Genomic DNA, 15,278 nt, shown 5'->3' with positions numbered 1-15,278 from the left:
CGCGTGGACGCGCTGCGGGGGACGCGCGAAGTTGTAAAACATAGGGATGAGCAACGCGTAGAGGAGGATGCCGCTTTAGCAGCCTGTCGCTATGTTTATAGATCAGTGAAAACGCAGCTGCGTTGGTTAAGACTCACAAACGTTACTCTGAAAGGAGGAAAAAGGAAGCTACGTACCGGTAGATGCAAAACTGTTTCCCGCGAGATGAACCTTTATCCCAAGTACATAAAAAGCTACCTTTACTTTTAACTCTACTACCTCGTGGTGCTAGCTACAGTTCTGTTTGTCTGAGTCCGGTTGTAGCTTCGCAAAGTTTCAATGCGGCCATTAGCTGTAAACTTATAAGACACGTTAGCACCATGGACGGGGAGTGTGTGTCCCTGCTGCCCAGGGTCTGTGAGGTGCTGGCGGCTTCAGGGAGCTCCCTGCCCGATGACACCAGCCTGGAGAAACTGATGGACTGGTTCACAGCGCTCACCAAGACTGGTTAGTAGCATAGGAGCCTAGTGGCCGAGTTATTCTGAACCATTCATGTCTTCTTCTCTCATGTGTAAGTAGTTGCGTGGGTGAAAGTTGGGATAACACACAGACACAGACCCTGAGTGGCAAACAAAACTAAATCCCACCATGCTCACACTTAAGATTACTGATTATTTTATTTATATTTGGCGAGAAAGTGTCTGAAATTCTTATTGCCCGTTACGCTCCATTTCAAACTGAAGGTGACATATACATATTGCACGATTTGTAAAACCTCCTCTCCAAAACTTAAACATATTCAGTAAATTAGTATATTAGATAAAGAAAAGCAGTTAGCCTTTGCAGCTAAAGGGCTATAATTTTATTTTATTTTTTCTGCTTGAAATGGTTGTAATTACATTTCTGTTGATTGGATGTTTAATTAATCAGTTCTCAACTGAGTTGGCTAAAGGATTGTAGAGGAGTGGCAATCTTGGCGTGTTTTGACATCTTTATATCTGTTTCTCTTCATGCCGCATATTCCAAATTAAAAGTATATATAAAACTGAAGATATACTGTGTAGTGATACGAGGGTGGATGGATGGTAAATCTGTATCACAGTCTCTTGTCTTTTCCTCCGATGAAGGGGGATCCCTGCTGGAGTCCTGCCCGTGTCTGCTCAAATTCATATCCACCACGGTTGACAAGACATCATCAGACCCTGACATCCTCTCCTTCTGTCTCAAACTCACGGGCTTAATAGCTGCCACTGAGGACGACTTCACGGCTCTTCAGGTAGAGCTCATGTCACCCGGTGCTCTTACAACGTAACGTAAGGCTAACCATCACTAACTGTAACCCCCCCTTTTCAGGAGAGCTCAGTTCTGGACTTGGTGTTTAACCTTCAGCGCTGGCAGGAAGCGGAGCTCTGGGAGGATCCCTGTATAAGGATCGGATGGATCCAGGGCTTAAGGACGATGCTGCAGCACCCGAAGGCTCTCAGTTTCTTTGTGCAAGCAGGTGACCATCAAGTGGGAGATTAGACACTCTCTCTTCTAATTTAACAAGACATTTTCATGAGAAGATGTCAGGACATATCAAGGACTGAATATTTTGATTCTGGCATTTCCTCATACATGTGTTCTCCGCGTTTGATCCTCCAGGTTTCATCGTGCCGCTCCTGCAGCTCCAGACAGACTCGAGTCTATTCGTTGCCTCAGCTGCCAATCAAATGCTCGCCCACATCCTCCTCTTCTACCAGCCTGTCTCACCTGTAGGATGCAGCGGCAAAGAAAACCACCGCGGTTACGGTGACGTTGTCACGGCGATCTCGGCGTACCTCAAGGAGTCGCTGCTTCTCAAAGAAAAGGCGCAGCTTCATCAGAGCCTGCAGACCCTCAGACTGCTGGCCCTGCTCCTGGCTCAGACCAGGCCTCCTCTGCAGGACGAGCTGCTGCAGACTGTCGCAGTCTCTCTGGAGGAGCTGGTGTCAGCAGAATACAGTCAACTCACGCTGCCTCTGATGGACGTCGTTCTAGCTGCGCACAGGTAGACCTCTCTCGTATGTAAAACACGGTAGAGCCTAACATGAGCAATAAGTTCAGTACACAAAATACACTCATCTAATAAATGTAATAGAAAGCGACCAGAAGAACAAAATTACATATGTTACGTATACATACAACAGAACCTGTCTGCGTCGTCTGTAAGGAACTCAAACTTCTAATCTGATGAAACCATAATGCAAAATGTATGCAGAGTTGCTCTGACTAACTGAGAGTGCCATATCCCTTTGCAGTTCTGTGATTACACTGCAAGGAAGCTGACAACTTGTGTTTAAAAATGCATGTAAAAATTATCCCCTGGGAGCTTCATAGTAGCCAAATGGTCGCAGCAAATACAGAACATCTGCAGTGTCTTTGCTTCAGTGTAGAGCTCAGGACACGCTGCATAAGACATAAGACATTGTTTATTTATCTCATGCATGGGAAATTTGTCAGAGTAGCCTGGAATTAGAAGAATATATATATATAAAAAAGACAATAAAAAAAATATCAAATTTGAAAGAATTTACAAAATATACAAAAAAAATATCAGCACTCTGAAAAATATATAGAGCCAACCTTTTCTAACCCAGGACCCACTTATAAGTCTCAAAAAAACACAGACCACATAAATACGGAGGCCATATAATGTGTTTTTTTTATTGAAGATTAAACAAAAAAGAAACAAAATTAAAAACAGCAGCGGATCATATTAAGATGTCATGCTGTTGGTGTTTGAACACAACCAAAACCCAAATATCAAATGAAATGATTCGGCGGCCCACTTGCAAATACCTTTGCTGCCCAACAAGGGGCTGCGACCCACAGGTTGGAAATCACGAACATTCTGTATATACACTGTGAAATGGGAATGAAAATTGCTACAAATTGGTAATATGATTGCTAAGCATAAAAAAAACTCTGTAAAAAAAACAAAACATAAAAAGCCTAATCTGAGGTGTGAGTTATTGTCAATTCAGGCTGATTGTAGCTGGGATGAAGGACCTGCTGTAGTGTTCCTTCTTGCAGCTCCCCTACAGTCTGATGCAGTGGGTGAGAGGGGTCGTCCGTGATTGATGTCAACTTGTCTAGCATCCTCTTCTCGCCTGACTCCTCGATGGAGTCCAGAGAACAGTCCAGTCTCTTCCTGTCCCTCTCTGAGCTCCCACTGCACCAGTGGACCACTGCATTAACTGTACAGGATGGCAGAAGCCACCTCAGAATCTTGCATGTTTTCTGTCCACCTCACCACTAAATAAAAGCGAAATTGATTGTCAGTGACTGGAAATGAAAACGTACTGTATGCATCATACTAAATGTGGAATATCTGTTAGAAAGAGTGCACATCAGCAGGACATTTTTTGTTTTTTATGATCCATTTTTACTCTACGATGGTGCATGAAAAAGAGAATAGAAAAAATATTAACATCGACCTGTGATACTACTAATCAGACCAACTTTTAAAAGTCTCCGTTCTTGCTCCAGCAGGTGCGGCGCTGATGAACGTGTCTCCCGTCTTCTGTCACTGATGCTGAACATCAGGAAACCGTCCGACCTCATTCAAGCCGCGGCTGCTTTTCTCCGCAGCGGCCATTAGTAAGAACCAATCTCTACACACAGCTACACCCTCACCAGCACAACCACAGATTGTTGTAGGAGTTACACTTTGTCATGCGCAAGTAGATTTTGCAATGTTTTTTTTTATACAGAAATCCCCATGAGTAATGTTTTTGTCTTTTTGTTCTTGTCTGTCTAGTGACCCTGTCCACACGGCCCAGTATGTGAGAGTACTACTGCTACCGCTCCACATCATCACTGGCTACACTCTGCTGGGCCCCAACGTCACAGGTAATACATATACAAAAACATGAAAAGTCTGTTATTTAACACGGTTTAATATATTTTCTGTTCCCGGAGCAGAAGAACATCAGCTTTCGACGGTGGAGCTGCTGAAGAATAAAAGCTCCTGCATTTCCACGATCTGTGTCTGTGTAACAAACACACCACAGATCGCCCTCGTGGTGAGTGTGGAGACAGGAGAGAATAGCCCCGGCTTTATTTTTTGACATCTGGAAACATTCGTCTGTCTCTGTCTGTCTCCCTCAGGCTCCTGACTGCCTCCCCTGTCCTCCGGTTTCAGTCGTTGCTGCAGTCGTGTCGTTACTGAGGCTCTGCAGTGGTGACTCTTCCTCTTCGTCCGCTGGCAACGGTAACGTTTTCAGGAATGTCATCGGCAGTGGAAAAGTCCAGAAATGTGCTCTGGAGGCTCTGACAGCTCTCAGTGGCTGCCCAGGTAAAAAAAAAACAACAAAAACAATATCCAAACTGAATACAATGTCGTCTTTTATTTTTTAACCTCATGAGACCCATGCTTTTATTTGTTATGCATTTTTAATTTCTCTGAGGTGTTTGGGATTAGTAGGACCTAAGACGTATAAAAACTAAGCATCATCTTTGAACAAGAAGTAGTAGTTGTTGAAATAAAACAAGTCCTCATATGTGGACCCTGTAATTATTTATATTATAAAGAAGTCATCAATGTGTGACAAAATATAAAACTGTTAATTTTAATACCTGAACATGGCTCAGCAGTGACAGAATTGCGAACGAGAGTCCCAGCGTCTCAACGTCCTCAAACGAGTACTTGCTAATGAGCAAAAATTGATGATTAAATTTGCGCATCATATCAAACTAGATACGTTAAAGTGTAAATAAATACGTTTTAATCTTTGCTACCACTAGATGGCAGCCTAAAGACTAAAGTGTCCACTAATGAGGACAATGGGCTCAAATGAAGCAGAATAAGCTGCAATAAAACCTAAAACTTAACGTCCCCATATGTGAACGCAGGGTCTCAGGAGGCTAATCTGCCTCATTGTAGGCAGACAACAGTTTAGCAAAGACAGCGTCAGCGCTTACAGATTTCACCTGTATTACATTAAACTAGTACATTCTGTTTATTACTGCAATCTGTGAATTTGTGTATCCTTAGCTCAGTCTGTACAGTACAGATAATTTATGATTTAAAACTTTTTACATATTATTTGTACATTTTATATAGATTCTTAGTTCATTTGTTTTTAACACCAAGCACAAAGGCAGTTTCCATTAATGTGAGAGCATGTGGGGCAAGTGTGTTCTCCTCACGGATTAACCAAAAGTGTCACTTGTATGAATATTCCTACAAAATAAACTGTTTACACACACAAAACAAATGCTAAATGAACTTTATGATGTTGTAATCAGTTTTCTTTTTTTTTGTTCCTCAGGAGTGAAAGTTAAGCTGGATGAAGTGTTTGCACTTTTGATACAGTATCTGGACAATCCTGACTCTGACCCCACTGTGAGTCTCTTCTTCTGCTAATGAACAGTCCGTTACATTTTATGTCAGTTGCCACTTGTAAAACTGAACATCGCCACCATGTTACTTTGAGATGGTCACTTTATCCTAAAGATGTTGGTGGATGTTAAACTCAGGCTTGTGTCAAGTTTTTCCTCATCGAACTTTAAAAAACATTTTTTCAGCACAAAGACAGGTCATGAAGCCACTAAGTTGGACGCACACTATTATGTTAAGGCCCACAGGACCATAGACTGCAAATAAATATTGTCAACGTTTTCCCAGCTTCCTTGCATTGGTCAAACTAACGCTAGAATTGCAGGAGATTGGAGCCAGAGTCTGTGCAGTAGGATCGATGGCCAGCCCACACTTCCTACCTACACCAGTTACAAAAAAATGTGTTAATTATACACTGTACTCATGGCCCTATGGATCCCCTTCACGGAGTGGTTGGCATGGCAACTGGTAGTCGTCTTGATGTTGCATCCTCTTTCTATAGCGTCAAATATCTAACTTAAACTTGAAATAAAAAGGATATTTGAACATGCATCAGTATTATATTAATTAACTGTAATGACAGAAAGTATCCTTGAAAAAAAAGATGGAGGAGATGAAATTTATGACCTATACTGCAGCCAGACAGCAGGGGGAGCTGTACTCGCTTTGGTTTCAGTTTAGAGGAGTTGTTCCATCATCCATTTTTAATATACAGTCTATGGCCCAGACACACCAAGCTAACATATGAGACGTAGCAGCGACATAGTTCAACTCGTGTCATAACTTTCTGTGCCAGCAGGTGGCAGTATTTGTTATTCAAAAGGGAAACCAGAGGAGGATCTAGTCTCAGCTGGTTTTCAGTTTCTTCATTTCGCATGGTCATGTTATTGTGAAAGTATTCACACACTGAAATTGTTAAAAGGAGATGAAGATTAAAAACAGAGCCTTCATTGATTGCTTGCTTTGGTCGCTTCAGTTTCTCTCCTCATGCAAAGGTTTGCTTTACCAATCAGAGTGATTTCTCTGACGGCCTCTACCACTGATTCAGAGATTCAGAGATCTTTAAAATGTTACTTATGAGTTATTTCACCTGGCTTCTCATTGTCTTTCAGGTCGTGCATAAGTCCTACCAGGCCTTAGTAAAGTGGGTGGGCGTTTGCACAGACCTCTCCTCAATAACAAACGCGCTGCGACAAGGTAAAGCCCCGTCACGTTAATGCTCCGCGTGCAGCCGACAGCAGAAACTAATTGTCCGTCTGTTCTGGTCAGATTTCACCCAGGTGGTGAAGAAGCGCGCCTGTGACATGCGCTGGGAGGTGAGAGACTCCACCGTGGAGTTTTTGGGACACCTGGCGGGGGTGCGTCCCCACCGGACGTCGGCCGAGGACGGCGCCTCCGACGCTCTGCTGGGCGGCCGCTCCTGTACCACGCCTCTCCTCAAGGAGGCGCTGCAAGACCCGGAGAGCTACGTGAGAGCCAGTGCCATCTGCGCGCTGGCTCAGACGCTGACACGTAGCTGGCAGCAGGGGGCGGCGGTCACCCCGGAGCAGGTGGGCACACATCATCTGTCATGCGGGATCTTTAAGCCAAACCGTTACTGATAACCTTGACTTCTGTGTCCCTGCAGAGTGAAATCGTGACCCGGCTGCTTGAAATACTCTCCCAGGACACGGAGGGATTTGCCAGGAGGGCCGTCGTTCGCTACTTCATCGCCTGGTTGTCGTCCCATTCCTCACACCCTCCTCCGTCGTCGCCTCCCCCCTCTCTCCTCACGCAGTCCGTGCGCTCCGTCCTCTCGCAAGGCAGCGCCGATCTGGACTGGGAGGTCAAAGTTCACACGTTGGAGCTGGCCGAGCTGCTGCTGGACGAGGCCCTTTCGGGTCTCCGGGGTCACGCGAAGGGCTCGGACACGCGTCCCGAACAAACGCACCCCTACGCCGTGATTTCTGACCGAACCCACGCGCTTCACGCGCACGGCGGGGCGCGTGCGGAGGAGTCACGTTTGCTCGGGGCGTTGAACAGGCTGGTGGAGCAGGGAGTCATCTCAGCCTTGCTGAGCGGCCTCGTTGACTGCGACAGACCCGTGGGCCTGAAGGCCTGTCGACTGCTGTCGGCGCTCAGAGAGACGGTTTGCCCGTCGTCGGCGGGGGGCCTGGATGCAACCGCCGCCATGGCAACGGTCGCCGGGGTGTCCTGCGAGCTGCCTCGGAGGGGTTGGGCGCTAGAGATCAGAAAGATGCTGGAGATGAAAAATGCGGCTAAGGAGAGTCCGGGAAGTTTGGACGCGGTCGAGGCTGAAGATCGTCGTGAGACGGGAGAGGAAGACGTGCGTGTGAGCGTGTGTGAGGTGCTGAGGTCGTTGGATTTAGAGGAGAGGTTGGACATTTTGGGTCAGAGCAGCGACCACGTTCACAACTCTCCGCTCTCCCTGCTGCAGGACATACTGACCGCGAGTGCTGCTCACACACGTCCAGATACACAAGATGAGGTCATAGTGGACTGCTACTAGCACACACACACACACACACGCACAAATTTTAGTAGGACTTTCCATTGATGTAATGGGTTCTCTTAACCCAACCCTGAATCCATTACCCTGAATGTTAAATTTAAGTCAGATTTGGGCCGCGAGGGCGTCAAAAAGGTTGACAAAACGCCCACATAACATGACAAATTGACCCTAACACAGCTTAATAAAACCAAAAACACACGCACACACACTCCTATTACTGATATTATTCATTGTATTGTTTCTAGTAGTGTTGTGAGAATAGGTGGAGAGACCTGAGATCTATGACTAATCCACATCAGACATTAACAAATACAAAGGCTAACTCTGACAAAACCACAGCAGCACCTGATCTCAACATATGAAGCAGAATGATGTATACATATATATTTTTTTTTTAAATCTTTTTCATGATGCAGTTTTGCTTTTAAAGAAATATTTTAATACTCTACAATACAGTCATATTTGCATGACCCCGACCAGAGTCGACCTTCATTCACGATTCACCACCAGACGGTCCGGTCGATGCAGCTCACCGGCTACACTCCCGTCTTATTTGGTCACACCTTGTCTTTACAGGCCGTGGATTAAAAAAGAAAAAGAAAGAAAAAGCAGTGAGTGGACATCTGTGTTGATATGAATGGGGGTGTATTTGCTATGACCCGTCTAACCTGAAGTGCGTTCGTTTTCAAACCAGCGCCGTTACCTGATCTGTTCACTCAGTGTCATGTCAAACATGGTTCACACTCAGTTTTGCTAAATTTTTAAACTTTCTCTGAACAAATAAATAATGTAGTCCCAGTGAAGTGTGTGTGTGTGTGTGTGTGTGTGTGTGTGTGTGTGTGTGTGTGTGTGTGTGTGTGTGTGTGTGTGTGTGTGTGTGTGTGTGTGTGTGTGTGTGTGTGTGTGTGTGTGTGTGTGTGTGTGTGTGTGTGAGTGAGTGATTTTATTGCGTTGAGTGAGTCGGTGGCAGACTGTCCTGCTGCTCCATGTGAATCTGTGCTGTTGTTTTTATTGTGAAGTCACGTTTGGGGAATTACTCACGCTGCAGATTGTCTCTCGAGTTCCTTGTTGGTCTTTGTTGCCGGGGTTGAGGAGAGTTTACAGTCACACCATGAAACATAGATTTTATTGTGACAATCATGAAGCTCTTACTGTTTATATATGTATATACAAACAAATTAATGCATTTAATCTCAGTTTGCATTACTATCAACGTGGAACTTTTGTCAGTGCACGATTTCTCAGTACAACAACTACACTGACGCACATGTCTGAGCTCAGCTAACACCTACCAAGATGAAAGAGTCAAATCAAAGTGCGTTGCTAGAACTGATGGAAAGCCAAATTCATTAAAAAAAAAAAAAAAAAAAACTTGATGGAAGCCTTGATGAACTGTGGTTTTGTGCAAATTGTGCAAAAAAAAAAAAAAGAGTTTGCACTTCAACCCTACACCACCTTCTAAATGGAAAGCAGAGGCCGCCTGGGGCTAAGGAGTTAAAGGAGATTTAAGTGTCAAATGGTTGTTTTACCAGAACTAGACACCACTGTTTAAATGTTGTCGTTTCGTTTAACCATTATAAAGTCAATACTGTCCTAGAAAAGTACTTAAAGTGGCATTTTAGGCTTGCTCAGTTTTGGCCAAGGCCAATTTTTTTCTAATGTTTTGAATTGAAATGCAATTAAATGTATTTTTCCAGACATTAAAGAGTATGGAATATTCAATTGTCCATTAAAATCCATTTAGGTAAAAAAATGTTGCTTTTTGGGGCAAATATTGTTAAGTGGTTAAATGCGATTAATCGAGATGAATAATATAATTACAAAGCCTCTAATTAATTAGATTTTTTTTTTTAACTGAGTCCCACCTCTAATACATTTCCATATATTTTATATATGTATTTGGAGAAGGGGTGAGCAACTGGAGCCTTTGTTCTGCTGAGAAAGTGTCATGAGACTCTATATTAGGTTCTTTCCTTCACCGTGTCCGACTCCACCGTCGTTGATTTCCCAGGAGGAAGGTCTCCATTAAACCCCCCGGGGTTAAAAGTGAGTGGACGACGGAGACAAAGAGGCCGTCCGGCGTCTTCACGTGTCCGCCCTCCAACTCTGTCACATGGACGAACAGAGGGACACGCGCCCAGAGAAAACTCTCCTCATTAACTAATGAGCGGGATGTCAGCGACTGCGCACAAGCACGTGGCGATTATCTCATGCTGCCAGAGAGCATCATCAGCCCGCCGTGCTCCACTCACTCAGCCCCGTCGTCTCGTCATTCATGGAGTGAAGCCGTCGCCGGGTGTCTCGCTCCCTCTCTCCGTCCACCCAGCATGGAGGCTGTGGCTCTTTTCTCTTTCGCGGCGTCGGAAGCGGACGAGATCAGCTTTGACAAAGGAGACATCATCAAGGTAAGCAGGTCAATGGTACTAGTGTGTTAGAAAAAAAAAAAAAAAAAAGATTGTGTGTTTAAATATCATGTGCATGTGTGTTGTAGGTGACAGAAATGGAGGATGATTCTTGCTGGTACACAGCAGAGATCCAGGGGAAGCGCGGCTTTGTGCCCGAGAACTACATATCTCTCCTCCCTCATCCGTAAATACAGAGTTTTTTCACTTTTGCTGCACTCGTAAAAAACATTGTCTTGCACAGAAAAATGGCATTCAGTCCTTTCAGCTGGATGATTTACATCGGTTAGTTAGTTCTTAACCTATAACCTCAAAAAGTGATTTGTTTTCATGCTTTTTTTTTAGTATTCAATAAGATAAAAAGCAAAAATTTGAAAAAAAAAAGTGCAAGATTCTCAATTTCTGAGCCCGTTTTAGGTTCTTTCCTATGTTAGGAAACCTCGATTTACACAGGTCTCACAATATTTTATTCACAAGGTACTCACTTTAAATGCCGTAGCTCGAGAGGCTTCACGTGGCCCGTGTGTTTCGTCGTAGGTGGTTCGCGGGGTCGATATCGAGACTGGAGGCTGAGCAGCGCCTGCGTTGGCAGGACACTGGAAGGTTCCTGGTGAGGGAGAGTGAATCAGCCCCTGGGGAGTTTTCTGTCTCCGTTAGGTCAGTGAATCACACCACACACGCTCGACGAAGCCAGACTTCATTCTTATTAGGATATAAATATATATATAAACTTTCCACTGCAAAACATTTCTGGGATTGTAAATTCGTCTGGCTGTTCAGATACGATCAGGACTGACTAATGTTCCCCTTTAATCTGTTTCCATTTTAGGAAGTTTCAAACTGTTCGTCATGTTTGAATGTACTAAATCGGCCGTTTCTCTGTGACCAAACACCGAGCTATTTCCTCCAAACAGTTATAAAAGAAGTGGTCCACATCATTATAAAAGTAAACAGCGCGATCACAAATGCATGCATGAACTACGCATGCAGCAGCTCCTTATTCTATTACGTGCATGGTTAGTTTTTTTTCATCTGGCTGAGTTTATAAGCGACTTACAGCATCCACGTGTCTGTAAGTGTGTGTGTGTGTCAGGGCAACTATTTAAATATGGTCTACGAGACCTAAAAATATCACAGCTGCACAGACAGTCCACTGTGTGTGTGTGTGTGTGTTTGTGCGTGTGTGTGTGTGCGCCTGTGTGTGTCTGTGTGTGTGTGCGCCTGTGTGTGGAGGGATGTAATTTGGGTCAATCCGGTGACGTGGGACACATTTAATCACTGAGGGTAAATTAAATGAGTTCAATAATCGGGGCATTGCGTAACACACTCTTTAACTGAATCCAGGTACGTTATGCAACACGCCACAGGCATGCGTTCGCAGTCCGCGCACATGCTATTGTTTGAAGGCACAACATCTGTCTGCTTGTCGGTCTGGGAGGTCAGACCGTACTTCATGCTTTACGAACGCGGATGTTACAACAGCTAAGTGCAGTGCTGAAAGTGGTCAGCAGAGGGTGACAGCGTTCAAGGAGACTGAACAGGCTCAGAGTTGGAGTTTAACAGCAGCAGCGGCTAATTAAATCAGGTTTCTACCAACTCCAGAAAGCTGTTTAAGTTTTCACGGGGGGAGAAACATGGAGAAGTAGAGAAGAAAGAAGAAATAACAGAAATGACTGACATTAACATACACCGATCAGCCACAACATTAAAACCACAGACAGGAGAAGTAAACAACATTAACCATCTTGTTCTGGTGGGAACATTTTGTACCTGGTATTCATGTGTCTGTTACTTAGACATGTGTCACCAACCTAGGCCTGACCAAGCACCCCCACCCCAAAGCAATGACACTCCTTGTTGGCATAACCACCCCCAGTAGAAAGCAGCCTGATACACAGAAACACACACAAACGGTTTAGGAGGAACTCAAAACAAAACTTGGCACAAGGTGTTGGCCTCTAAATTCACTAGATCCCAAACTGATCAAGTATCTGTGAGATGATCCACAGAGGCCCCTTCATGGACTGAAACCCCCCCACTAACGACATCCTGTTCCCAGACACCACATCACACCCTCAGAAGACCCACATCCGTTCTCTGATGAGTCACAACTGATTTGGAGGCACAAGGGAGACCTACACATTATTAGGAAGGTGGTCGTAATGTTATGCCTGTTATGTTTAAAAGCCAAACGTATACTACACAAATATTATTCATATTTAAAAACTTAATTGCAAGTGTATTTGGTGTAATTAATTAAAAAGAAAAAAAAAGTATGGGAGCTGCTCCTCATTACAAAAGGCAAAAACATGTCGGTGATCAAAGAGCTTCAGGAAACCGCAGCCTGTAAAAAATAATATGTCTTGAAGAATATTTTTTCCATTTTTGCCAGTATGCAGCAAGTGTTAAGTATGTGGTAAGTAATCAGTGTGTTGTATTGAACTGGGACACGACAATCCAGAGTGTCCATTTGGCCTATTTTTACGGTAATTATGGGATTATCATTATAAGTCAGAGGGAGGGACGGACTTAATTAACAGTTACACATCGGCTCAACAGATTCCCTCACAGCAGTGCAATATTGTGGTTGGCAATCATTGCCAACAAAACAGTACAGCACAAGGACACACACACAAAAAGATTAGATATTAAAATGGAAACCGCAATATGCACTGTCATATATTTTGAACAATAATAATAATACTGTCATGTTTCCAATAAACAACAAAACCAAAAAAAAAGTCTTTTTCTTTTTCACAGGTTGCAGAAATGAATGTGTTGCTTGTGTACACGTGTGATTTATGATGCAAAAACATGAATCTGGCATGTATTTTGAAAGCTGTATTGGTACAGCTGCAAACAGCGATTAATTATTCCGTTTTCAGTCTGTCAGTCGGTCTGTGGTTTACAAGGGTTCATGACAAAGAAAAGCAGAGAGTTACATTTAGCAGTTTTAGCCATGACTCTAAATAATATCTCTCAATCAGTACAGACTGAAATATCTGGACAGAAGTTGAATTTGGCACATTCACTTTCTTTAGCTCCAACATGGGGTTAAGTTCTTTAACTGTCTGGGTTCACGAACCCTCTGCTTTGCTTCGTGTTTAGGTAATCGATGGAGATTAAACTTAATTATGACCAAGCATAGCTGTGAACTCTTAGTACGCTCATAACTGTTTTTGCTTGAGGCAGTTAACTACTAGTGTGAATTACTCAGACCTGATCACACTGAAAATGTTCCCATGCTGACATTTGATAGCATGGTGATGATTTTGGAGATACACCCACACATGCAGAGAGCTGTGGTCTGGTTTCCTGCACTGATGGAGCTATGTGCACGAGCACTGAGTGAATTTCTGCACAAAGAAACAAACCGAGGAATGAAGCAGCAGCAGAAGGTGTTGGGATGGTAAAGGTGTGCGCATACCTGTCTTTCTTCCTTCCGCCTTCACCCATTGTACTCTTTGTCCACCGCTCTCGTTTTGTAGCTATGGAGACAGGGTGGAGCACTTTAGGGTCCTGGAGGGGGGAGGTCAGTACTGCATCTGGGAGGAGACGTTTTGCTCCCTCAACCGGTTGGTGGACTTCTACAGGACTCACAGCATCGGGGTGGAGAAAGTGGTCTACCTCAGAGATCCTCCCTCATCCCCTCAGCTGCTGCCTTATCCCGGACGCAACCCCTACCCCAACCCTTACAAAAGCAGCTCGCAGGAGTCGATCCCCTCAGCCCGTCTCCACTGTCATCCCTCACACCCGGAGCGAGAAACCTCCTCTCGTCTGCCGGAACCAGTTTTGGAGGTATGACGAATCCTGACTCGTCACCTGCAAACAGTCTGGTAATTACACACCTGTCTGTCTGATGTCTGTCATCTGGGTTTTTCTGTGCAGAAGCCTCGTCTGGCTCATGCCCTCTGCGACTACGCCCCCCGTCAAGCGGCTCACCTCCACTTCATGCGCGGGGACATCATCGACCTGCTGGACTGCTCCGGCCCCCTGAGGTGGAGGGGGCGCTGCCGGGGCCGGGTCGGGGTCTTCCCGCCAGAATACGTCCAACCGCTTCATCGCTGACGACATATGAAACCTTTAGTGCTGTGGCTCCGTCTCAATCACGTATCAATCAGGCTTTAGTGTCTTACCTTACTTACCCAGTCACTGAGGTGCTTAATAAAGTAAGAGAGAACTGACCGCTGAGTGAATAGCAGAGTGCATGCTGCGTGTTATTCCCCTGCTTACACCCCTGTCCTTTCAAATAACGCTAAAGAGCTCAGAAATAAAATCTTAAATTTAACTTTGAATTATTGATTAAAGTCCCCCTTCTTATTTCATGCTATGGTTGAGAGTGTCCTGTGGTCATAGTATCTGCTGCCAAAGCAGCTACAGTTCTTCTCATCACTCTTTCACACGTGTGTCGCTTTGGCCCCGTTCAGAACTTGCATTTTAACTAAACATCTGGCTTGGGCGATCTGTTTGCAAGAAGCCAACTTTAAGTAACACGTGTCCAAGATCCGATCTCGAACACTGACGTAATTTAGGCCACAGCAGAATATTTAAACAGTTGCTGTTTCTCATTGATCACCACTGCTGTCTCAGAACCAAGGACATTCTGTTTCATGTGCGCGTCATGATTCGGGGAGATGATACATATTTCAGAGCAAGGCTCTTTCATTTTTCTTTTATTTATCTCTGGCCCGGTGTTAATTATCTCAGAAACCTTCTCGACACGCAGATTACACAGGGTATGTACGTGACGTCACAGCTAGCTGAGGTCTCCATGGTTACGGCCACTGAGTGACGAAAAGTGACAGTTGAACATGGAGATTAGCGGCATTAGTTTGAACCATTGACTTTATTAATATCGTGTAACTCGTAAAAATAAATTAATTTTAAAATGTGAAGAACTGTTGTGCGACTGGCTGTACCAACAGATTTGAAAAGCTGTCGGATATATATATATTTAACAAAAAATAAGTAAATGGATCGGAAATGCTACGAAGAAACAAATGGAGTCCAAGCACCGAAACTT

The 15,278-nt window shown here is 44.4% G+C and overlaps 2 protein-coding genes and 1 long non-coding RNA gene across 3 annotated transcripts; 2 read left to right on the top strand and 1 right to left on the bottom strand.

Moving 5' to 3' along the window:
- The first annotated feature begins 47 nt into the window (after positions 1-47).
- brat1 (BRCA1-associated ATM activator 1) lies at positions 48-8,656 on the top strand. Its single transcript, XM_047579220.1, has 12 exons — positions 48-486; positions 1,107-1,255; positions 1,333-1,480; positions 1,624-2,008; positions 3,490-3,600; positions 3,761-3,852; positions 3,925-4,025; positions 4,111-4,297; positions 5,274-5,347; positions 6,454-6,538; positions 6,611-6,891; positions 6,969-8,656. The coding sequence occupies exons 1-12, from the start codon at positions 183-185 to the stop codon at positions 7,848-7,850; spliced, it is 2,799 nt and encodes a 932-aa protein (XP_047435176.1). The 5' UTR covers positions 48-182; the 3' UTR covers positions 7,851-8,656.
- LOC125004554 lies at positions 8,252-10,870 on the bottom strand. Its single transcript, XR_007112354.1, has 2 exons — positions 10,741-10,870; positions 8,252-10,233 (listed from the first exon to the last, which is right to left on the bottom strand). It is a non-coding gene; the product is annotated as an uncharacterized LOC125004554 (long non-coding RNA).
- LOC125004553 (GRB2-related adapter protein-like) lies at positions 10,064-14,550 on the top strand. The gene is made up of 5 exons (XM_047579225.1): positions 10,064-10,258; positions 10,345-10,442; positions 10,793-10,912; positions 13,744-14,053; positions 14,144-14,550. The coding sequence occupies exons 1-5, from the start codon at positions 10,064-10,066 to the stop codon at positions 14,321-14,323; spliced, it is 903 nt and encodes a 300-aa protein (XP_047435181.1). The 3' UTR covers positions 14,324-14,550.
- The last annotated feature ends 728 nt before the right edge of the window (positions 14,551-15,278 follow it).

The sequence above is a fragment of the Mugil cephalus genome, chromosome 2 (assembly GCF_022458985.1).
Source record: "Mugil cephalus isolate CIBA_MC_2020 chromosome 2, CIBA_Mcephalus_1.1, whole genome shotgun sequence".
NCBI lineage: Eukaryota > Metazoa > Chordata > Actinopteri > Mugiliformes > Mugilidae > Mugil > Mugil cephalus.
Note: the sequence above shows the minus strand (reverse complement) of the source record. Positions and strands in the feature narration are given on the sequence as shown.

What these genes read in the sequence shown, in the direction of transcription:
- brat1 (XM_047579220.1), top strand. Translation starts at nt 183, where the DNA reads ATGCAAAACTGTTTCCCGCGAGATGAACCTTTATCCCAAGTACATAAA. An exon ending in CAGTTTCTTTGTGCAAGCAG is followed by an intron (nt 1,481 to 1,623) that starts GTGACCATCAAG and finishes TTGATCCTCCAG; the next exon opens with GTTTCATCGTGCCGCTCCTG. An exon ending in CACCACAGATCGCCCTCGTG is followed by an intron (nt 4,026 to 4,110) that starts GTGAGTGTGGAG and finishes TGTCTCCCTCAG; the next exon opens with GCTCCTGACTGCCTCCCCTG.
- LOC125004553 (XM_047579225.1), top strand. Translation starts at nt 10,064, where the DNA reads ATGCTGCCAGAGAGCATCATCAGCCCGCCGTGCTCCACTCACTCAGCC. An exon ending in ACAAAGGAGACATCATCAAG is followed by an intron (nt 10,259 to 10,344) that starts GTAAGCAGGTCA and finishes TGTGTGTTGTAG; the next exon opens with GTGACAGAAATGGAGGATGA. An exon ending in ATATCTCTCCTCCCTCATCC is followed by an intron (nt 10,443 to 10,792) that starts GTAAATACAGAG and finishes GTTTCGTCGTAG; the next exon opens with GTGGTTCGCGGGGTCGATAT.